This window comes from Natator depressus, chromosome 13 (assembly GCF_965152275.1).
Source record: "Natator depressus isolate rNatDep1 chromosome 13, rNatDep2.hap1, whole genome shotgun sequence".
In the NCBI taxonomy this organism is placed as follows: domain Eukaryota; kingdom Metazoa; phylum Chordata; order Testudines; family Cheloniidae; genus Natator; species Natator depressus.
The window spans coordinates 12,615,995-12,640,934 of record NC_134246.1 but is presented as its reverse complement, the minus strand read 5'-3'; the positions used below and the strand labels follow the sequence as shown (position 1 = coordinate 12,640,934).

The 24,940-nt window shown below is 43.1% G+C and overlaps 1 protein-coding gene across 2 annotated transcripts in view; it reads right to left on the bottom strand.

Moving 5' to 3' along the window:
* Positions 1-24,940, bottom strand: part of BMP7 (bone morphogenetic protein 7) — a 56,423-nt gene that overhangs the window by 6,792 nt on the left and 24,691 nt on the right. For both annotated transcript variants that reach the window (XM_074969804.1, XM_074969805.1), the window contains exons 2-3: positions 24,118-24,310; positions 4,047-4,195 (exon numbers count right to left, since the gene is read on the bottom strand). In XM_074969804.1, coding sequence (XP_074825905.1) covers positions 4,047-4,195; positions 24,118-24,310 — 342 coding nt within the window. The remainder of the gene's footprint in view (positions 1-4,046; positions 4,196-24,117; positions 24,311-24,940) is intronic.

Genomic DNA, 24,940 nt, shown 5'->3' with positions numbered 1-24,940 from the left:
TTGGTGGGCATGAGCACTTCCACCTGACTGTATCATTTTCATTCTCCGTTTAGGCCCTGTGAATTTGGCCTCATAGTCTTCATTTTACACAGCGAGGCTGATCCCAAAAAACACTTAAGCATGTGTGTAGCTCTAAGTACATGAGCAGTCCTACTGAAGTGCATAAACTACTTGTGGTCTTAAAAGCTACACATGCTTTTCTGGATCAGGGCCTTATTCCATTTTCAAGAACAAGTTTTAGCCAAAAATGAGTCAGAATTCATCTAGTACCGCATTGATTTCCGCCCTCTTTCCTCCCCCCACCTCCCATTAGCTGCATGAAACCTTTTCTGATTGCACTGCCATTTTAAAAAGGCCACGGTTTTGAGAGAGTAAATTATTTTTAGTTACATCATCTCACTAACAAGAACCTCAGCAGCTTGCAGTTAGTGACCCTAGATCAGTGGTTCTCAACCTCTGGCCCACAGGCCGCTTGCGACTCTATCAGCACAGAGCTGTGGCCCACGTGACATCCTCAGGGCCATACACATAGTACTGGATGCGGCCCACATAACACATTGTGGGCTGCATGTGCGGCCCACAATGGTAAATAGGTTGAAAACCACTGCCCTTGATCCACTCCTAGTTGATTCAATGGGTTTGCATGAGGGTAACGGAGAGCAGAATTTGGTCAATGCATCAATTTAGGGAGAGGCTTGAGTTTTTTGGTGACAGAAAGTTACTTTTGCTGTAGCAAATCTCTCTCTCTCTCTCTCTCTCTCTCTCTCAGAGTACAACTTTTTTGCTTTATGCCCTATTTAAAAAAAAAAAAAAAACGAAAAATGTTCTGAGTAAGACCCATACCATAGAGCTATTGTGTTCCTCATTCATTAAATTGTGGGGGTGGGGACCCACACTTAAGTGACTAGAACTAAGTATTTCAACTTCCACCTACAGCCAGGGACCAAATTTGAAGGAAAAAAAATATTTAAGACATCTATTCCTAATTAACCAATTATGTACTTATCTAACACAAAATAGAGCTAAACTCTCCAATCAGAGAATGCACACTATTTGTGTTTAAGAAGCCGCTTTTTTTTTAACTAAGAAAAACAGGATATGAAGCAATAAGTAATAGGCTAAGTAAACCTAAATAGTCAGCTGTTGTTTCTATGTATTATGAGGGTGTGAAGTGTTTCAGAGCTTAGGGTGACAGGATGCCTACGGCTAATGAATCATGTTAGTGTTTCTTTCGCTTGTTGTTTGAGCTTATCCCAACTTTCTAAGCGTAAACAAACATCCTTTAATTCCCCACTAGTTGCTGTTTTTGATGGACTTATCTGGCATGATTGTAAAGGAATATGAAGAGCAGTTAAATGAACTAATCTGTTTTGTATTATTCTATCTGGACAGTACTTTTGACTCTTCCCTTCTATCCTGGTTGCATTTTATTCACGTATAGAGAGAGACACACAAAATAACTGGTACAAATTCTAGACAGAACTTGCTAGGTTTTCAGTTTCATTACACACTTTAAACTCAGGCTGTATCCACTGAAAGGTTAGCTACATTCAAAAATCTATAGTTTTGCATCAAAGTCGTGCTATGTTTGCAAGTCTACAGAGTTGTGACATGACAACCAGGTGAAACTGCAGCTTTGCTAGGAGTGCGCAGTTTGTGTGAACCCCAAACGAAACTTGGGATTGGTAGGACTTACACTTGAAGCTCAAAATGGAAGAAAATGTTTCCTTGAATTCTGGAAAATAATTCTGTGCTTTATCAAAATAGATTGAAGAAATATTTCACGAATTTGTCTTGAAAGTTAAAGACCAAATTCATCCCTGGAAAAAAAGTAACTCCAGGACTGAATTTGGCTGCTTGCATTTTAAAAATTAAACCTATAATTGGCACAAATCTTTGCAGTCTCATTTCTCCAGTGTGTGTGTGTGTGTGTGTGTGTGTGTGTGTGTGTGTGTGTGTGTGTGTGTGTGTGTGTGTGTGTGTGTGTGTGTGTGTGTTTTAAACCAAAACCAAGCCTATTTGTAGGGAGAGATTTTCAAAGGCACAACTGGCATTTAGGTGTCTAACTCTCATTGAAAGTTGATGGGAATTAGGCCCCTAAATTGTCATTCTAGGCCTTTGAAAATTTCTCCCCAAGCTTTTCCTCGGAGACAGGTTTGTATAAGGGCCCAGTTCTAACAGTCTACCTACCTGCTTTTTCTGAGCAATTACCATAAATGCATGCACAATTGTGGTGCTCTTTTGCATTCAGGATTTTGAAAATCTGGGCAAGATGTCCTAATCATCTGTTCCTTTATTGCAACTGCTATGATCTTATCCGCTGTTTATTCCATAGGCCTAAGAGCATAATATCTATTTATAAAATGCTATGGACATTTCTAGTGTTTAAGGCAATAACTTATTAATGTAAATAATTTAAGTTATACTATAGTCAGACTTATTGCTTACATAGTCACAACTTATGTAAGTCCTATTGCTCTCTTGTATGCTCACTCTGCCAAGGTTTCACTACTTTCTATAACCATGATTGTCTCCACATGGAATACACACAGAGCCCGGAAAATATTTCTAGACTGCAAGGGCTAAGCACCTAGCAACATAATCAGAAGATAAAGACAAAGTGATCCATTCTGCCCCAAGATACATGGCTTGTATTTTCTAGTATCATAGGCATTCATTGTAACTTAAGCAATTGAAATCTTTTAAATTTCTGGTTGGATTAATTCTCCCTGTTCATAAAGAAATGTCTTTTGAGACTCAAGCAAACTCTGAAAGATAATTGAGAAGGAGGCCACAATCAATTTTACCAAATGAACATAGGAACAAAGACATTGCCATATTGGATCAGATCCAAGGTCAGACCAGTTTTGTATCTCTGATGCTCACACCCTCTTCCTAACTCTCATGGGCTTGCATCACAAGCTGGCTGAAGAACTTGGAGTACATAGTGTGTCAAGCCATTCCTCATGTTTCACTGTTAAAAATTGATTGGACTGTTTATGTGAAAGCATTTTCTTCTCAGCAGACTAGACTTTCAAATCTAGATATGTGTTGGGGCGGGGTGGAAGGCAAAAAAGAGACAGCACAGAGCAAAGAAAAAAGGCCTGGGTGGGGAGGAGCAGCACAGAGGACCAGGGAAGAAGCTGTGTGCGGAATAACTTTCTTTGATTCACTTGAGTACTTGCTACAGTTCCCGCCACCAGCATTTCAGATGCTCCAGTTTGGGACTATTGCAGCTGGGGAGAGAGGGAGAAAACCATTTGCTAAATGGAAGAGGACAATGGTGTCTCTGTGGGTGCGGAAGGAGGTCATGCCTTAACGATTCCTACCTAGTGTTAAAGAGAAAACATGGACTAGATCCATCAGCTGAGGATTTAGCCTGTACAGTTTTGTTTCTCACTTTCTAATGTAATATAATTGGAGAACCTCAGCCATTAAGGCTTTCTTGACATTTCCTTCCCCACCCACAGAGACACCACTGGAAAAAGTATTTACTAAATGCGGGAGTAACCCAATCAATTTTAAACAGTGAACCACTAGGGCCAGAGTATTTATAAGTTTGGTTTAGCCAAAAGAATGGCCAATTTATTTGTGCAGCTTCCATGACTTCAAGTACAAATAAAGTAAATACATGTGCAAATTAGTCATGTGCATGTTACTAGATTGCACATACAATCATGGTAATAGTGTGTGCAAATTAGGGCTCAGATCCACTAAAGCAGATGCTTAACTTTGAGCATCTTAATAGTTTCTTTTGAGATGCTTAAAGCTAAAGCATGTGCTTATGGTTTTACTGAATTTGGACACAGATGTATGATTGTCTTGAAATCAGGTGGTGGTGATTTAGATATGTTCAGATATCGCGTGATGGGTTAATATTGTAATTTTGTAATACTTTTCCAACATCTGCATCTTAAGAAAATTCAAGACAATCTTGAGAAATCCCACTCAAATGAATGACTACTGGGTGCATTCAGACTAGTCCTGACTGGATTTCTATAGCCAAAATGGAGACTTTTTGATGACATTTAGTCTCTGAAACTTACCATCTATACTCTCAACTGATAGCTGCAGGCCGAGATTGTGTTGTGGATTTACCACCCAGTGATTGCTGGTTGCTGTAATATCAAACACCAGCCAGCCTTCCTCTGCAGCCCAGATTATTCGAGTGTCAAGCAGGAACAAATCTGAATCCCTGAAGAAAAAAAGAAACAGTTACTTGGATTTTCAAACGGAAATAATTTACGGTAAATAGCCATTCAAGTTGTTGCTTTAAGCAACACAGCTGGTAGCCCTTATCACAATACACAAGTTATGTCACAGATAGACAACTATGCCAACCTAAAAGCCCTTTTTCCTGAACAATGGGAGGACGGATTAAAGTAGATTTAATGTGGTTTGGAGCATACATATTGTTGTACTATTACAGCTAATCTTACTATCGCAATTTTTTAAATGTTTTCCAGGCAACTATGTGAACAGTTATTGTGTTTGCATATGAAACTTGGTAACTGGGCATGCAAATACACCTAATTATCCTTTTCCATGCATAATAACCTGATTGTTGTGCATAATCATGGCAATGGTGCAAGCAAATTGGAGCATAGTTGTGTGCCTTTTGCAAACACTAACATATATAATGTCTTTTAAAAATCTGCTCTGTTGAGGCTACATACAATTGAATAAGGATCACAACGCAGCATTACGTTGTGTGGTAATGTCCTTTCAATCTATTGTTTAAAAGCTAAATAAATAGACACACTCCGATTATTTTGGACCAGAAATTGAGAACAAGAAATCAAAACTAATCAGAATTGGAGAATACTTCAAGGACTCAGATGGGGCTGTGGTAATCATTCTGGGTCTTCAACAATTTACCGCTGAGATGAGCTGCAACTGAAAATCTGGTAAATTACAAGGATTACAAAAAGAATGGGGAGTACTTGTAGCACTGTAGAGACTAACAAATTTATTTGAGCATGAGCTTTCATGGGTTAAAACCCACTTCATCGGATGAATGCAGTGGAAAATACAGTGGGAAGATAGAGAACATGGAAAAAATGGGTGTTGCCATACACACTATAACAAATAACTCTCATTATAGTGTGTATGGCAACCCCCATTTTTTCATGTTCTGTGTGTGTGTGTGTGTGTGTGTGTGTGTGTGTGTGGCAACCCCCATTTTTTCATGTTCTCTGTGTGTGTGTGTGTGTGTAGCTAGATAGGTCTTCCTACTGTATTTTCCACTGCATGCATCCGATGAAGTGAGCTGTAGCCCATGAAAGCTTATGCTCAGATAAATTCATTAGTCTCTAAGGTGCCACAAGTACTCCTCATTCTTTATGCTGATACAGACTAACACGGCTACCACTCTGAAACCTGTCACCATGCAAGGATTACAAAGGTTCTAAAAAGGAATGGATCTCTTTCATCAGACGCCAAGGCAAAGAAGTAACTTGGATGATAATAATAAGAAGAAAATTGGGTAATGGTTTAGCTACCTCCAAAAGGAAAAAGTCTTTACAAGAAGGATGGAGACAGCAAGGTGGTGTCTGGACAAGCCCTATAGGAGATTCTTTCATATTTTGTAGTGTGCAGATGTTGCTTTTTGAGTAAAGAAAAACCTTGTAAAGGGATCAGGACAGTTCTTTTATTGTGTTCCATAAGCCTGGGGAGGGCCAGATTAATCTGTTTTATAGACTTGTCAGTACAAACTTTTTTAACGTCTTTAATTCACTCTGGGCCCCTTGTTTGCCTGGAACATCATGTGATACTAAAATCTAAAATGAGAGGATTTATATGGCCCCCAAAAGCCTCAAAAAAGTATATGAACTTTACCACTGTGTGGTAGGGAAATATTATTATCCTTCATGTTTTACAAATGGGAAACTGAGGCAACAAAAAAAAATGCAATGACTTGCCCCAGATAAGAGTCTAGCAGAGCAGGAAATTGAACCTCATTCACTTGTGTCCCGTTCCAGTGTCTTGATCACCTGGCAATCCTTCCAAAGTAGATAGGTCAAGCTATATAGTAAGTAATGGCTTTAATCTAAGGGTATGTCTACACTACGAAATTAGGTTGAATTTATAGAAGTCGATTTTTTAGAAAGCGATTTTATACAGTCGCTTGTGTGTGTCCCCACACTAATGAACTAAGCGCATTAAGTTGGCGGAGTGCATCCACAGTACCGAGGCTAGCGTCAACTTTTGGAGCGTTGCACTGTGGGTAGCTATCCCACAGTCTCCGCTGTCCATTGGAATTCTGGGTTAAGCTCCCAATGCCTGATGGGGCAAAAACATTGTCACGGATGGTTTTGGGTACATGTCATCAGTTGCCCCTCCCTCCGTGAAAGCAATTGTTTCGCGCCTTTTTTCCGTGCGAGCCCCATCCTGCTTTCAGCAGATGGTGCAGTAGGACTGCTAACCGTCGTCGTCATCATCCACCACTTCCGCTGCAACTCTGCTCTCCTGATGCTATGAATCCACCTCGCAGGTCCTCTATATGACCGTCGTCATCCACCGCTTCCGCTGGCACTCTGCTCTCCTGGTGGTCTCGCAGGGCTGCTTCCGCTGCAACTCTGCTCAGCTGCTCTTGTCTCGCCATACCACAGCAAGCGTGCAGCCCACTCAGCTGTTGTGTCCTGGCAGCAGATGGTGCAGTAGGTCTTCAAAACTGGTCATCCAACCACCGCTTCCCCTGCAACTCTGCTCTCCTGCAGACGCCATACCACGGCAAGCATGGAGCCCGCTCAGATCACCACGGCAGTTATGATCATTGTAAACACCTCGCGCATTATCATGCAGTATATGCAGAACCAGAAGCTGCAAAAGCAGGCAAGGAGGTGATGGCAGCGTGGTGACGAGAGTGATGAGGACATGGACACAGACTTCTCTCAAAGCACAGGCCCCGGCAGTTTGGCCATTCTGGTGACAGTGGGGCAGGCTCATGCCTTGGAACGCCGATTCTGGGTCCGTGAAACAAATTCAGACTGGTGGGACCGCATAGTGTTGCAGGTCTGGGATGATTCCCAGTGGCTGCAAAACTTTCGCATGCGTGAGGGCACTTTCATGGAACTTTGTGACTTGCTTTCCCCTGCCCTGAAGCACAAGAATACCAAGATGAGAGCAGCCCTCACAGTTCACAAGCGAGTGGCGATAGCCCTCTGGAAGCTTGCAACACCAGATAGCTACTGGTCAGTCGAGAATCAATTTGGAGTGGGCATATCTACTGTGGGGGCTGCTGTGATCCAAGTAGCCAACACAATCACTGAGCTGCTGTTATCAAGGGTAGCGACTCTGGGAAATATGCAGGTCACAGTGGATGGCTTTGCTGCAATGGGATTCCCTAACTGTGGTGGGGCGATAGATGGAACGCATATCCCTATCTTGGGACTGGACCACCAAGGCAGCCTGTACATAAACCGAAAGGGGTACTTTTCAATGGTGCTGCAGGCACTGGTGGATCACAAGGGACATTTCACCAACATCAACGTGGGATGGCCGGGAAAGGTACATGACGCTCGCATCTTCAGGAACTCTGGTCTGTTTCAAAAGCTGCAGCAAGGCACTTACTTTCCAGACCAGAAAATAACCGTTGGGGATGTTGAAATGCCTATAGTTATCCTTGGGGACCCAGCCTACCCCTTAATGCCCTGGCTCATGAAGCCATACACAGACACCCTGGACAGTAGTCAGGAGCTGTTCAACTATAGGCTGAGCAAGTGGAGAATGGTGGTAAAATGTGCATTTGGATGTTTAAAAGCTCACTGGTGCAGTTTACTGACTCAGACCTCAGTGAAACCAATATTCCCATTGTTATTACTTCTTGCTGTGTGCTCCACAATATCTGTGAGAGTAAGGGGGAGATGTTTATGGCAGGGTGGGAAGTTGAGGCAAATTGCCTGGCCGCTGATTACGCGCAGCCAGACACCAGGGCGGTTAGAAGAGCACAGCAGGGTGCGCTGAGCATCAGAGAAGCTTTGAAAACCAGTTTCATGGCTGACCAGGCTACGGTGTGAAAGTTCTGTTTGTTTCTCCTTGATGAAAACCCACCACCTTGGTTCACTCCACTTCCCTGGAAGCCAACCGCCCTCCCCTCCCCCCTTCGATCACCAATTGCAGAGGCAATAAAGTCATTGTTGTTTCAAATTCATGCATTCTTTATTAATTCGTCACACAAATAGGGGGATAACTGCCAAGGTAGCCTGGGAGGGGTAGGGGAGGAGGGAAGCACTGGGTGGGGTGGGGGAGGAGGGGAGGACAAGGCCACACTGCACTTCAAAACTTATTGAATGCCAGCCTTCTGTTGCTTGGGCAGTCCTTTGGGGTGGAGTGGTTGGGTGCCTGGAGCACACACACCCACCCCCCCCATTCTTGGGCATCTGGGTGAGGAAGCTATGGAACTTGGGGAGGAGGGCGGTTGGTTACACAGGGGCTGCAGTGGTGGTCTGTGCCTTTCCTGTACCTCAGGAAAGGCATACGCCGGAGCATATCAGTTTGATCCTCCAGTAGCCTCAGCATTGCATCCTGCCTCCTCTCATCATGCTGCCGCCACCTTTCCACTTGATCCTGCCACCTCTCCTGTTGCTCCTGCCACCTGTCCTCTCATGCGTCCCTCCTGTCCTCGCATTCATTTTGTGCTTTCCTGGACTCTGCCATTGTCTGCCTCCACGCATTCTGCTGGGCTCTTTCAGTTTGGGTGGACTGCATGAGCTCAGAGAACATTTCATCGCGAGTGTGGTTTTTTCGCCTTCTTATCTGCGCTAGCCTCTGGGACGGAGATGCTAGTGGCAGCGTTGAAACATTTGCTGCTGCAGGAGGAAAAAAAGGGAGAGTAAAACGGAAAAAGACCCATTGGCCATTTAAAAGGAGGGGCTGATATTTTCAGGTTAACATGCAGCGCAAACCCAACTAAACCCCCCACACACCCAATTCTCTGGGATGATTGCTTCACCCCTCCCCCCAACACGTGGCTAACAGCGGGGATGATTTCTTTTCAGCCACAGGCAAACAGCCCAGCAGGAACGGACACCTCTGAATGTCCCCTTAATAAAATTCCCCTGTTTCAACCAGATGACCATGAATGATATCACTCTCCTGGGGATAACATAGAGAGATAAAGAACGGATGTTACTTGAATGCCAGCAAACACCGGGACCACACACTGCCATGCTTTCTTATGCAATGATTCCAGACTACGTGCTCCTGGCCTGCCGTGGTAAAGTGTCCTACAATGGAGGATGCAATAAGGCTGCCCTCTGCAGAAACCTTTTGCAAAGGCTTTGGGAGTATCTCCAGGAGACCTTCATTGAGATGTCCCTGGAGCATTTCCGTTCCATCCCCAGACACATTAACAGACTTTTCCAGTAGCTGTACTGGCCACGAATGCATCTCAAGTCTTCAGGGAAAATTAATCATTAAACACACTTGCTTTTAAACCATGCATTTTATTTACAAAGGTACACTCACCAGAGATGCCTTCTCCACCTTCAAGGTCCGGGAGCCCGGGTTGGAAAGGTACTGTTTCCAGGGTGATAAACAGTTCCCGGCTGTCGGGGAGAACGGTTTCTCTGCTTGCCTGGTGTGCACTATCATCTTCCTCGTACCCAAAATCCTAATCCCTGTTGCATAAGACTCCCTTGCAGGAGTCCACATACAGGTGTGGGGTAGTTGTAGGGGTACCCCCTAGAATTGCATGCAGCTCATCATAGAAGTGGCATGTCTGGGGCTCTGACCCCGAGCGGGCATTTGACTCTTTGTTTTTTTGGTAGGCTTGCCTCAGCTCCTTAAGTTTCATGCGGCACTGCTGCTGGTCCCTGTGATAGCCTCTGTCCTTCATGCCCTTGGAGATTTTTTCAAATATTTTGGCATTTCGTCTTTTGGAACGGAGTTCTGATAGCACGGATTTGTCTCCCCAGACAGTGATCAGATCCAGTACCTCCCATTCGGTCCATGCTGAAGCTCTTTTGCGATTCTGGGACTGCATGGTCAGCTGTGCTCATGAGCTCTGCATGGTCACCTCTGCTGATGAGCTCTGCATGGTGACCTCTGCTGATGAGCTCGCCACTCTGGCCAAAGAGGAAATGAAATTCAAAAGTTTACAGTGCTTTTCCTGTGTACTGGCTAGTGCATTTGAGTTGAAAGTGCTGTCCAGAGCGGTCACAATGGAGCACTCTGGGATAGCTCCCAGAGGCAATACTGTCAAATTGCGTCCACACTAACCCAAATTCGACCCGGCGATGTCTATTTCAGAGCTAATCCCCTCATAGATTCATTGATATTAAGGTCAGAAGGGACCACCATGATCATCTAGTCTGACCTCCTGCACAATGCAGGCCATAGAATCTCACCCATCCACTCCTGCAATAAACCTCTCACCTATATCTGAGCTATTGAAGTCCTCAAATCATGGTTTAAAGACGTCAAGGTGCAGAGAATCCTCCAGCAAGTGACCCCATGCCCCATGCTACAGAGGAAGGAGAAAAACCCCCAGGGCCTCTTCCAATCTGCCCTGGAGGAAAATTCCTTCCCGACCCCAAATATGGCAATCAGCTGAACCCTGAGCATATGGGCAAGATTCACCAGCCAGATACCCAGGAAAGAATTCTCTGTAGTAACTCAGATCCCACCCCATCTAACATCCCATCACAGGCCATTGGGCCTATTTACCATGAATAGTTAAAGATCAATTAATTGCCAAAATCATGTTATCCCATCATACCATCTCCTCCATAAACTTATCGAGTTTAATCTTGATAGGTCTTTTGCCCCCACTGCTTCCCTTGGAAGGCTATTCCAGAACTTCACTCCTCTGATGGTTAGAAACCTTCATCTAATTTCAAGTCTAAACTTCCCGATGGCCAGTTTATATCCATTTGTTCTTGTGTCCACATTGGTACTGAGCTTAAATAATTCCTCTCACTCTCTGGTATTTATCCCTCTGATATAGTTAGAGAGAGCAATCATATCTCCCCTCAGCCTTCTTTTGGTTAGGCTAAACAAGCCAAGCTCCTTGACTCTCCTTTCATAAGACAGGTTTTCCATTCCACGGATCATCCTAGTAGCCCTTCTCTGTACCTGTTCCAGTTTGAATTCATCCTTCTTAAACATGGGAGACCAGAACTGCACACAGCATTACAGATGAGGTCTCACCAGTGCCTTGTATAACGGTACTAACACCTCCTTATCTCTACTGGAAATACTTCACCTGATGCATCCCAAGAGTGCATTAGCCTTTTTTCATGGCCATATCACATTGGCGGCTCATAGTCATCCTGTGGTCAACCAATACTCCAAGGTCCTTCTCCTCCTCTGTTACTTCTAATTGATGTGTCCCCAGCTTATAACTAAAATTCTTGTTATTAATCCCTAAATACATGACCTTGCACTTTTCACTATTAAATTTCATCCTATTACTATTACTCCAGTGTACAAGGTCATCCAGATCCTCCTGTATGATATCCCGGTCCTTCTTTAAATTGGCAATACCTACCAGCTTTGTATCATCCGCAAACTTTATTAGCACACTCCCACTTTTTGTGCCAAGGTCAGTAATATAAAAAGATTAAATAAGGTTGGTCCCAAAACTGATCCTTGAGGAACTCCACTGGTAATCTCCCTCCAGTCTGACAGTTCACCCTTCAGTATGACCAGCTGTAGTCTCCCTTTTAACCAATTCCTTATCCACCTTTCAATTTTCATATTGATCCCCATCTTTTCCAATTTAACTAACAACTCCCCATGTGGCACCGTATCAAACACCTTACTGAAATCTAGGTAAATTAGATCCACTGCGTTTCCTTTGTCTAAAAAATCTGTTACTTTCTCAAAGAAGGAGATCAGGTTGGTTTGGCAAAATCTACCTTTTGTAAAACCATGTTGTAATTTGTCCCATTTACCATTGACCTCAATGTCCTTAACTACTTTCTCCTTCAAAATTTTTTCCAAGATCTTGCATACTACAGATGTCAAACTAACAGGCCTGTAGTTACCCGGATCACTTTTTTTTTTCCTTTCTTAAAAATAGGAACTATGTTCGCAATTCTCCAGTCATACGGTACAACCCCTGAGTTTACAGATTCATTAAAAATTCTTGCTAATGGGCTTGCAATTTCATGTGCCAATTCATTTAATATTCTTGGATGAAGATTATCTGGGCCTCCCTCATCAGGGAGGAGTACAGAAATCGATTTTAAAAGCCCATTAAGTCAACAAAAATGGCTTCGTTGTGTGGACGGGTGCAGGGTTAAATCGATCTAACACTGCTAAATTCGACCTAAACTCGTAGTGTAGACCAGGGCTAAGTCACCAGTGTGAATAATAGAAGTGTCAGTAGTTACTACCTGATAGCCGTTTAGTGGCTTATATGAAATTAAATATCCAATTCCAGTCCCTGAAGGACAAATGACCACATCACCAAATGCCTATGGAAGGACAATTTCATGTTTCCCCCACAAATGCACAACACTTCTGCATGTGTTAATGTGGAATATTTACAAATGTTGCTGAGGCTCCAACTAATATTACATGTTATATGTGAGGGAGATCTTATCAGCGGGAGGCAGAAGGAAATTCCTCGTGAAGATGCAGAGTCTCTTACTTTCAGTGGAAGTGTGCTGCTTGTAGGTATTAGGGTGCAGTTCAGATGTATCCCATAACTTGGCATTTCCTTGCTGTTGAGGGCTGGCAAAGGGCTGGGGAGGAGGGGAACTGGGAAAATGTCACCTAAAAAACCTTTTGTTCTTTTAAACAACATTTTTGCTTATGGAAAATCCAGGCTTTAGGCTCCATCCGTACATCACAATCTGACTTGTTGGGGGACTGTGCTACAAAGCTATTTCTTGCCTGTGTAGAGGGGATCAGAATATGTGTAAATCAATTACACAAATGTGAGACTGCCCTGGGGTGTAACTAATAACAAAGTTAAGACAAAACATGTTCCATAGGAAACAAAGATGAGAGAACACTACACTTGTGTTCACTTGTGACGTAGGCCAATATCTGCAAAAAGCAAAGGAGGACTTGTGGCACCTTAGAGACTAACAAATTTATTTGAGCATAAGCTTTCGTGAGCTACAGCTTAGTTCATCGGATCTGATTCTAAGGTTCCAGAGGTGCAAGGCTTTTATGTTAACACACTGCATGATTTAACTATGCCTCCTGTCTCCAGCCTATGATTAACAAATGGTTTACTAAATCGAGATGTAGCTTGCTCGATTTTTCTTTTTTGTAGGTTGCAGGTTGACAATAATAGCAATAATAATAAGTTACTGCTGTCCTGCAATCTTATTACTCAGAAAAACCAGCCTTTAAGCTTCCCATGCTGACGTGATGCAATCAGGGTAACATGACGCATTAAGTGCAGGGGTGAGTCAGTCTGGGAAATTGTATAAAGTATTTGTTTGCCTGTAGTTACAGTAATGTGCAAACAATAGGCCTGGAGGGGAAATCCTCAGTAAGAGAGATCAAAGGAACATGCTGAAGGGAATCGTCCTTCCCACACACAATTGGAACACTGAGACCCAAAAAGGGCTTGTGTCAAATATTCTCTGGAGAGGTTCACAGCATTAATGGGTTAGTGCTTTTCATTCTAGCCTGCAACCAATGGAGAAAAATGGGCTGAAAACCTGAATGGTGTTGCAAGCGGAATATCCGGGCTCAAGAGGGGAGAGCTTGTTCCAATTAAAAGAAACCTCTTGTTCTTTTAAAAAAAACCTGCCCTTTAAATAAAATGGCCTGCTTACCAAAGACACACAGCAAAATAAAATCAGAGCAGCAACTAGCAGATGGCAAGCCAAGCTCTTTAAACACAATCGTTAGACAAAGTATATTAAAATACAGAAGCAGTTTCACTGCATCACAGCAAGCATTAACAGTTTGCATTCTGAGACACCAATTCTGTGTGCTTCCCAAACTTGCCCTCTTTATAATTCTTTCCCTGGGGGTGGCTTTACTTAACATACTCCAACCCAAAGTGTTATCACATGATTTAGCATCAGTTCAATGTAACCTCAGCACCACAGTTCACGCATTAAGAGCTGCACAGAGGCAACCATTGGCTGAACACTAAAAGTTTTATCAGTCCTGCAAACCCCAGGAATTATGCTACATATTCTTGAATGCCATCTCCTGAAACCTTGTCTACTAACTATAAACAGATCTAGAACACTCACAATTTTGTGAACTAAGCTTCTACAGTCAGGACTGAAAGAAATTGCTCATGTTCTCTGCACTGCTTGCTACAGCTATGTTTATCTGAGGGTTTCAAAGGGCCTTACAAACCACGACCCCCTAAAGATCAGGAAGTAGGATCTGTGCCCCAATTTATCTTTTTGAGAACTGGGGGCAGAGTTAGGGACTAGATTTTTTTTTTCAGAGGTGCTGGACACCCACAACTCCAAATGAAGTCAATGGAAGTGGCAAGGACATAGCAATTCTAAAACACAGAGCCTGCAGCTGGCAAGTGGCTAGTGACTTTAGCTACCATGCTGAGGGGCCTAATCTGAGAATCCTTTAAAGAGGCCTAGTTCTGAGACAATGGAAGCTCAGCACTTTCAGAAAACTGGGCCATTTTAAGGTATCTCAGGCTGGACACCAGAAAGTTGAGGCATCCAAAATGAGAAAGAACTCTTGAAAATCTGGCTGCAGGTGACTTGCCCTAAGACCTGGATGGTTGCCTGGTAGTCCAGGAAATTCCCTTAGTAGGTCTGTCATTTTCTGGACTTTAGGGCCTGCTTGTGCTGACTAGCACAGTTGCCTTCCTCCTGCCACATGTTGCTGCAAGAGTGAGGAGCCCTACGTGAGGGACTAGAAGAATAGGTACATATGGGGCAGGGTAGATGTTGGTGAACAAATGGATGTGGATGTGGGAGGGACTGTGAGTGACCTAGGATGCAGATGGATGGGTAGGTGAGAGATTGAGGGGTACATTAGAAGAGAAAAGAAGAAGAGGGGCAGGAGTGAGATTGGAGGGGAAAGTGAGAGACAAAAATATAGGGAAGTGGGAAGAGAGCACAGGATAGAACTCACATGGCTGATGGAGGGAAAGAGGTAACAAAAGGCAGAAATAATATACCATGGTCTATGATCCAGTAGAAAAGAAATAGAAAGTGGAGTGAGAAGACAAGTGTAAGAAAAACAAAGGAAACAAGGAAATTTCATTGTAAATTATTATTAATGAGAAATTCAATTGCCAATATGGTGCTATTAAATACAATATATGTGAACAATGTTGGATTCTGCTTTCCTTTTGGAATGCACCAAACAGCATGTCTCCTCAAAGTATTTCACCTAAAATTGTAACCAAGATTCCCCCATGCTGGCAAGTAACTTAGTAGGGGATTTTCATAGGCACAAAGGCAACTCCCACCCTTATCATGTTTTGACTGCTCAAAGCTATTGCCAATGCTGCTTGCAACAGGTCGTACAGAAAGATAGCAGTGGTGCAGTGAACACACCTCAGAACATGACTCATTCCCATTTTCTAACCACCAGACAATGCATTCTCCATTTTCCCCAAGCTTTCACGTTGCCTTTGATATTGGTTGTCCTCTCCCCTGCTTCAACACCTAAACAAATGCAGCAAAGGAATTAGTCTGTTGGGTCACAGGCAACTATCTAAAGACATGTTGTTACCTCTTGGATACATGTCATCAGTATTGCCAATGCCAAGAATTCAAAGATCATGAGACTGGCTTAAAAAATCATGGTGTTTTTTTTGTTTGTTTGTTTGTTTTTAATAAAAATAAAAAAAGTAAGTTTGGGGTTTTTTTCTTCTTTTTTCTTTTGAACTTTTAGGCTACATTCAGGACATGTTTTCCAGCTTTTCTCAGCCAGCATGAATGCTAGGAACTTATTTTTAAATAAAATGAAAGCTCATACTGTCATATAATCACTTGGTTCTATGAGCTGGGCCTCACAGAAGAACACGAATTATTGAAAGACTCTCAATGAAACAGTGAGTTAGCAGCACTGCAATAGCAAGGCTGAATAGTATATAAACATCTTACAATTATAGAGTCAAATGCTATAAAATGTAGGGATAGCCCTAAATTATACTGAATGCTGCCTCTTCCTTTGCCTCCTTTCAACCTCCCCTATGCCTCTCTTTCTTCGTCATTGTTACTTTCAAGATGCTTGTTAATGAACACTAATGAGCATTTCCAAATTGAACAAAAGAATGGACAAGAGGAAGAGGGAGCAGGAAGGAAACAAGGAGTGTTGTTAGCTTTCAGTACGATGTGAGGCCAAAGGTGACTGGTGTGATTGGTGTAACTGGCTGAAATTCGGTCCCTTTGGTGAGCTAGGGGTCCTGACAACTCACCTGAACATCTCCTGACAGTAACAGACTCCAAGGAAGGGCAAACAAATACTGCTGCACACAGCACCAAAATAGGTTTTGAGCAAAAGCTGGCTACTCTGAAGAGCACCCGTGATAATACTGTGTGACACCTGTAGTATTACATTTTCCAGTCCTTAACTGATAGTCCAGAGAATGTCCCACCACAGATATAGTGGCATTTACCACTGCCTTAGAGATAAGCAGGAATTCAAATAATACAATAACAAAGCCTTGCAATTCTGTAGCATCTTCAGATCACTTCACAAATATGGATCAAGCCTTCCAATTTCCTTTTAAAACAGGTTGTTAAGCCCATTGTACAAAGGGGGAAATGAGGTATGGGTAAGTTAAATGACTAACTGAAGTTCAGCTGGTGAGTCAGCAACAGAGTCAGGACTGAAACCTCAGTCTCCTGACTCGTGCTCTGCCCACTAGATATGCTACCAAAATTTGTATGCTTAAACGCATCTCCTGAGGCTAGAGAGCTGGGTTGCAAATCACAGCAATATTACAAAGAGACCTTTTTTCTGATACTACTTTCTAGCCTTTCCTGGTGTTTCAGCGAGGTAGACTCAGCCTGAGTCAGCAAGGGCAGAAATGCACAAAAATGAAAAAGGTGTGTGGGGGGTGGTGGTTGGCTGTTTTTAACCCAGCCTGCCAAACTTCTTAGTGCCTCTGAAAAAGTTCCAAGTAAGATTTCAGCAGGTTCCAGTTTTATCCAGTATACTGCTAAGTGATAGCTCCTTTTGCATTTAGTGTTTCTGAAAGTGACATGGGTACCACATAAAATCTGGGTTCCAAAAACGCAACTTAAACTTTGGCAGCAGTTATCTTGTGGAGAGGCACAACGTATTGTCCAGACACATGGTAAGAATAGGTTTCAGAGTAGCAGCTGTGTTAGTCTGTATTCGCAAAAAGAAAAGGAGGACTTGTGGCACATTAGAGACTAACAAATTTATTTGAGCATAAGCTTTCGTGAGCTACAGCTCACTTCATTGGATGCACCCTGTAGCTCACGAAAGCTAATGCTCAAATAAATTTGTTAGTCTCTAAGGTGCCACAAGTCCTCCTTTTCTTTTTATGGTAGGAATAGTGCAGGGAAAATACTATCTAAAAAGCTGATGTTTTAAATGCAGAAGTTGCTGTTCAGCAATGGAGTTTGTGGATCACTTTTCATTAGTGCATCATTTGGCTGACTAGGAACCTCTATGATATGCAGAATGTTTCCTGCAGCTAGTCAAGTGCCTCTGATGAGCCTTACCTTGCTAAGTGACACCAAGATTTGTCATGGGTTTACAGGCTGCAGCTGCTCACACTGGGTGCTCATGAATAGTGAACCAAACTCAGCAATATTGTCAATGGGCCTCTAAGTGCACTAGTGCACCAGCATGCATAGTTATGGGCAGTTACTCAATCTGGGTGCATAAATGATGGCTTTTTACATGATCACAGCAGTTGCACCTAAAATTCTGTCCAGAAGTTGGAGAACACTTGCTAGAGGACTGGTGCACTACCATAAAACCAACCTCCAATTTCAGTGTGGTGCCATCCTCCCACCTGACTTCAGATCCGTTGAGCAATCGCACTGGTTACTTTCAAATATACCCACTCAGTCTTTGTGTGAGTCAAAGGCTTTAATGGTCAGTGGAGTTACATGTTTAAATTCCTTATGCCCTGATGGAAACAGGCTCCATTGAATAGGGTGCCAAGTTGGGGTGGCAGCAAGGTTGGCATATTTTAAAACATAAGCTAAAATATTTTAGATGCATGTCAAACAATGGAAGGCATGAGGCAACCCCTTATTTTTCATGCAAGTCTTTGGGGCTAGTACACTAACTATGAAGCTGTTGGAAATGACTGAACAACAGGTAGCAGCTGCAAAGTGAACATGTCACAACCAAATTTTAATGATCAAAGGTTGTTCACATAGGGTGAAATCCTAGCTTCATTGATATCAACAGCAAAACTGCTACTGACTCCAATATGGCCAAGATTTCTCCCCATAGTGCCAAATCCTGGTCCCACTGAAACCCAGTGGTGAAACTGGGGCCAGGATTTTCAAAGGTATTTAGGTGCTGAAGACTCAATGGGGATTTTCAAAAGCAACCAAGAAGGTTAGGTGCCTAACTTCCATTGATTTCAATTGGGGTTAGGTGCCTACTTAGTGTAAGTTTTTGAAAGTCCCACTAGGTGCTGAAAGATACAGATAAGGCACCTAAGTACCTTTGAAAATGTGGCTGCTGGCCCTTACACTGTATAATGTACTGGGAAGGAGAGCTTTTGGGGAACAGAAATTTACTTTAGAAAAAAATTGTTTGCATGGTATCAATATAATTGCAACAAAGTACAGACTCCCTAATCCATATCCCACTGGAATGTGATCTGCAAACAATATCAGAAGACCTTTTCAAACTGGAGTGCAGGAGGACTCTCCCAGGACTCACCAATGTCTAACAAATGGACTGAGATCCTCCTCTTGAGCCTTATTTGCTGCGTCAGTCTTGTCCCCAATTTATTTGGGAGAGTGGCTTTATATGAAAACATTTCCCATTTTAGTATCTATAATAAGCTACCTTCAGTGCCTCTTATCCACTCTTGTGCATTTTACCAGTGCATACTCTCTAGCACTCAGAGATTAAAGGAGTTACTGTGTTTTCCTTTGTTGGCGACAAAGAACTAGAACTATGCTTGTACAATCAGGGATACCCTGGTTGTAAACTTTAGTTTCCACTACCATTGTTTGTGCAACCAGAAATAGGGACTTTAGGTCATGCTGCATGGCATGTTACTTGATCCAATTTCTTGTATTTGCAAAACTCCTTCCCAAGTTCTTAGGTGAGTGAACCATGAAGACCAAATGGGAGTTGGACACGAATCACTGGACACTAAATTATGCCCAAGGAAACTGTGAGACATTGTTATATCAGTCAAAGGGTCAACTGCTTTCACAGTGTTTATGAAATTCAAGACATTGCTTCAGGGTAGTGCCTGATGTTTTGAGACTGAAGAACATTTTATATACTTTTGTAGAGGGAATTGTGCCAACATTGAAACTGCAACTTGCAATGAATTATTAGATTCATAGAGTTTAAGGCCAGAAGGGACCATTACATCATCTAATCTGACCTCCTGTATATCACAGGCCATTAAATTTCACCCAGTTACCTCTGTCTTGAGCCCAATAACTTGTGTTTTACTAAATCATAACTTATGTTTGGCTAAAGCATAACTTCCAGAAAGGCATCCAGCCTTGATTCAAAGAACATAGCTGTGATCTTATTTTCACTGATACGGTTGCTTTATGCACATTATACAGTGTGTGGGTAAATGACAGAGCTTCCAATAGTACATTCAAATGTTAATAATATTACTGAGGCCCAAAATTTCAGACATGGGTTTTAGTTTGTGGGTGCAGTTATGTCTGGCCAGAAAGAACTGTGCCTTCATTGTGCACCCACAATAAACTACAGGTACAAATATTACTAATTAGATATCTACCAACCTGCCTGAGCTTACAAAGCAGGTAATTAATTGCTCAACTACTAGTATTTACCCATGCTAAGGGTGTCCTTAAGCCTCTGACTGCCAGATACTGGCACAGAATGACAGGGGATGGATCACTCAATAATTGCCCTGTTCTGTTCATTCCCTCTGAAGCACCTGGCATTGGCCACTGTCAGAAGACTGCAGTCTGGGCTAGATGGACCATTGGTCTGACCCATTATGGCCATTCTTAGGGTTTATCTGCATTATGGGTGAACAAACACAGGGTGAAAAACTGCATCCATAAAAATGGAGGTTGGAGCATAGCTGAAAACCAAGCCTTTGGCATACATACAATGCTCTTCAAAGGAGAAATGTTTATGGGGCCTCAACCCAGGTCTTTGGGTAAATCCTGCTTCTGCAGCTGTGGAGGCTCCTTTGATAGTTGAATTGGTGTTATTCCACTGTATTAGAAAGGTGACAGGATACTGTAGGCCAGTGGTTCTCAACCTGTTTACCATTATGGGCCACATATGAGGCTCACAATATGTTATGTAGGCTGAATCCAATAGTACTTTTATGGCCCTGAGAATGTTACATGGGCCGCAGCTCTGTGCTGATTGGGCTGCAAGCGGCCCATGGGCCAGAGGTTGGGAACCACTGCTGTAGGCTGTAGATTCTGTATAGTATATAGGTGAGCTCCTGCGCACTAGTAAATGTGAGGCAAGTCATAAGAGGAACAAGCCTGGAGAATCTGCTGTTAGATGGCCCTTCTCATTCACACTCACATCCTTATGTAATGATCAAGTTGGCATTATGGAAACTCCAGCAGTATTGGGAGAGCAAAAGGCCAGTTCATCTTTGCGTTTAACTTTAAAAGGACACTGTACTTGTCATGCTCTCAGTAAAAGAACCTTTGCTTATATGTCTAGATTTTCTTCGGGTTTTTTTCACGCTAATTACATGAGACTGGTATAGTCCTCTAACCTGGTTAGAAAGAGGGAAACAAACAACCAAGGAAACAAAGGTGTAAGAGTGTTTATAGGTCAACATTGGAGAGAGTTTGCTTTCTCTCTCCACCTGCCCAGAGACACAATAACCTGATAGCCTGGACTGTTTATACAGCTTTAATCTGATTGGAGGGTCATAAACAGAGCTGGGTGGAAAACTTTAGCTGAAATATAATTTCAATGCAAAGCAGAGAAAACATTTACACCAATTTTTTGTGAAAATATTTTTGTTTTCTGGCCACCTCTACTCAAGAAAAGTCAACAGGAAATGGCTCTCCAGCAGAAACAGACAGTTCAAGATCCACGGCTGCCTACGTCTCAAGTATCCCAAAGATTTTTATGGAGCCCCTGTAAATGCTAGCTAAAGAGCCAGATGTTCAGCTAGAAAAACAGATCACACAGCTACCCATGTCAGTCACATGTCCTCCATGCATATCGACTGTGGCTAAAAAAAGCTGATCTTGTTGCAACAGGAGATAAAAGAGAAAGCCCAAGCTGCAGATCACCAGCCCTGTGAGCAGCAAGAGAAAATAGGACATGGAATGTAGAATTTCCAGCTCAGATGCATACATGTTCTGTAATTACAAATCTACCTCCAAAAAGATGTACAAACCAGTGCTTTTCAAAACATTTAAAGCCAATTTCCATCCTGTTCTAAGTAGGCGAGTTCTGTTGACTTCCATGGAGATGCACCCACTTTCACCTGGACTGAGTTTAGCCATCGAGCATCACCTTTAATCCTCACAAAACCCCTGGAGAGAGTGGGTACCCCACTGTGCGTGCTCTCATCTTATGTATTGTAGTTTACGTATTACAGTAGTGGCATGTGTTAATCACAAGATCATCTTTTCTTCCCAAACTCATCTCCCCTACCTAATGGATTCATATATAGGCAGTGCATCCACTCTCTCACATTCTTCGCTTATAGGAGTAAGAATAACTTGTGCAAGGGATGGTTTGCAAGAACCATTGCTCAGTCCAAGTAGCTGCATATGGGTAAATGCATGTACATGTGAAACATTCCCAATTCACATGGTCACATCTAGTTACACCCTTCTGCAAAGTTAGTTGCAAAGAACCTTTGGAGATGCCATTCTTCAAGTCTTGTGGGACAGAGTAGGGTAACCAGAACTGGGGCAATAAACATATCCTCCGACTTCTGCCAGCATACTTTTTGGTTTGTACATTGCAAGTGAGAATTTGAAAGAACTTTTGTGTGTAGAATAAATTTGAAATGAACATTTACTTAGACAGCAAATTTCTTTGTTTTATTTTCCCCTGAATTTTTGACCAGCTGCAATAAATAGTTAAAAAATACAAAGCAAGCATTCTCATTGGACTATTTTTTTTGTTCGTTTTGTTTTGAGAGCTGTGTAATAGTTCTATTTCAGGTACATGTAATGTTATTGGTACATGTTAAGTAGTTGTGGAGAATAACTTTCTGACCAGTATTTGTGAAGCACTTTATATGCATACCTGAAGGAAGGATTTTGCTACTGTCAGTGGGGTTCATGTGTAAAAGAGATATGTGCAAATGCATCGAAGTGTTACCGATAAATGGTTTTGAGGTTGTTGATTAATTGGGACTAAAAACAGATGAGAAAATTAAACAAACATGTTCTTGTTCAAGTCTCTTGATGAATTTGTCAGGGAGCATGGCGTAAATTAATAATTGCTTGGAATGGATAAAAGAGCTCATTTTCTAGTTTTGCACACACAAAACTAATCAGTTGATATGAAGAGCATGGTGGCATCTGTCTGTTTTTAATTAGGGATCTCAAATGACTCTTGTAATAAAGATCAGTAAATAAGATACCCTACAGGGTTAAGGAGGAAGTATTCAGATGTGGTTTTTGCCACCCCAGAATCCATAAGCAGCCAGAGGAAGAGGGCAGTTCTTTCTAAAATTTTACAATACTTTGTCTCTGATCCAATTTCTCTCCTCCAGCCTTCCCCTCCCAGTACAGACACATACATGCAATGCTTCTCTCCCATCTCTGCTTTACTGCTCCAGGGCTAGTGGACAGTCCAGACATGGCAGGAACTTCCTTAAGGGGTATGCTGTACTTACATTCTACTGAATGTTCACACTGCAATTAATGTCACCACAGGAAGCTTTGTAACCCCTGAGTAGGTACCACATATGGCAATCAAAGGGTTATCAGAGTACTGAGGGGTGTCAGGCTATAGACCATTAACATTGTTGGCATTCAAGCATAATGAATGATCTCTAAACCAAAACTATAAAATTATATAAATACATTTTTCCTGAAGTTCTGGCACTTCCAATATCTAAAATGGAACAAACTATACGTACTTTCTAAAGGAACCAAATTCTGCTCATGGTTACCTCGCTATATTAATCCAGAGTTACTTCACTTCAGTGAAGTTACTCTGGATTTACACTGGTATTAATTTAGGATTGCTAGGCATCTGGTTTTCGACCAGAACACCCGGTCGAAAAGGGTCCCTGGTGGCTCCGCTGACCAGGCCGTTTAAAGTCCAGTCAGCGGTGCTGCGGGGCTAAGGCAGGCTCCCTGCCTGCCCTAGCTCTGCACAGCTACCCAGAAGCGACCAGCATGTCTGGCTCCTAGGCGCGGGGTGATCAGGGAAGCTCTGCATGCTGCCCAGCGCCAGCTCTGCAGCTCCCATTGGCCGTGAACCGCGGCCAATGGGAGCTGCAGGGGCGGGGCGCAGGCAGCATGCATCGTTCAAGCCACCTGGCCTTGCCTTTGACCACGGGGCCGGACATGCTGGCTGCTTCCAGGAGCAGTGCAGAGCCAGGGCAGGCGGGGAGCCTGCCTTAGCCCTGCTGCGCCGCCAACCAGGAGCCGCCTGAGGTAAGCACTGCCCAGTCTAAACCCACACCCCGAACCCCCTACCCCAGGTTGGAACCCCCTCCCGCACCCTAATTCCCTCCCAGACCTGCACCCCCTCCCACACCTCAACCCCAGCTGTGAGTCCCCTCCTGCACCCTGAACTCTATCCCAGAGCCCGCACCCCCAGCTGGAGCCCTCACCCCCTCCCACACTCCAACCCCCTGGCCCTGCCCAGTGAAAGTGAGTGAGGGTGGGGGAGAGCGAGCGATGGAGGGAGGGGGGCTGGAGTGAGTGGGGGGGCAAGGCCTTGGGAAAGGGGTGGGGCAGAAGGCAGGGGCAAGGGTGTTCGGTTTTGTACAATTAGAAAGTTGGCAACTCTGTATTAACTAGGAGCCGTAGAACTTAGCCCTGTATTTTCACTGACAGTTATACAATATACTCTGTATGCTCTTTTTCAGTCACTCACCTTCCTGGGTGCTCCTGCAGTACCTGGTAGACACTTATCTGGAATGTTTCATTATCAAACCGTTCTCGGATGTAATCCTTATATATCCTGAACTCGGCAGCAGTCACTGCTTCCCCCTCTGGGATTCTGGAGAGATCAAACCTGAACTCCCGATGGTGATAGCGCTGATGATGGAACTCTCTGTCATGCTCCACTGAAACAGAAAAACAGCCTATTAGCCACCAGCTTTTGTTTAGTTTCTCTATCAAGTAGCTTGCAATTAGCCCCAACAGAAGAAGGCATGAATATTTGACTACCTCACTGCATTCTCCTGTTAATTTCTTACTAGTTTTAGCACATGTGGAATATGAAACGAGTGATTGCTAAAACAGTTGTCATCAGGCAGTGCACTGAGTGATGCTGACTTTTGACTTGTAATGATTTTTGGCAGAGCTCTGCTCGATAACTCTTTCTGGGCATTTGCCACTAGCAATGTGCAAGCTGCAGTGTGAAGGATCTAAAAGTGAAGGGTGGGATTTTTCAGAAGCACTGACTGTTGAAACAATGGGAGCAGAGTGAGACCAATACTGAGTGCTTCTGGAAATCCCAGCAGAAGATGTTCTAGTTCTTACGACCTTTCTCATGCTAGTACCCAATGTTCTGCGCCAGTGGAATTTGTTGCAGAACCAGTAAAATTACTGAATTCTGTTCCACAATGTCTTAAGCTTTCATTTGTAATCAATTCCAGCCCATAAAGGCTGTGACAAAAAACCTTCAATTTGAGCGCCTTCCTAAGTCTGCAAATTGACACCCTGTGACAATAGCTGTGAGATGCGTAAAGTAT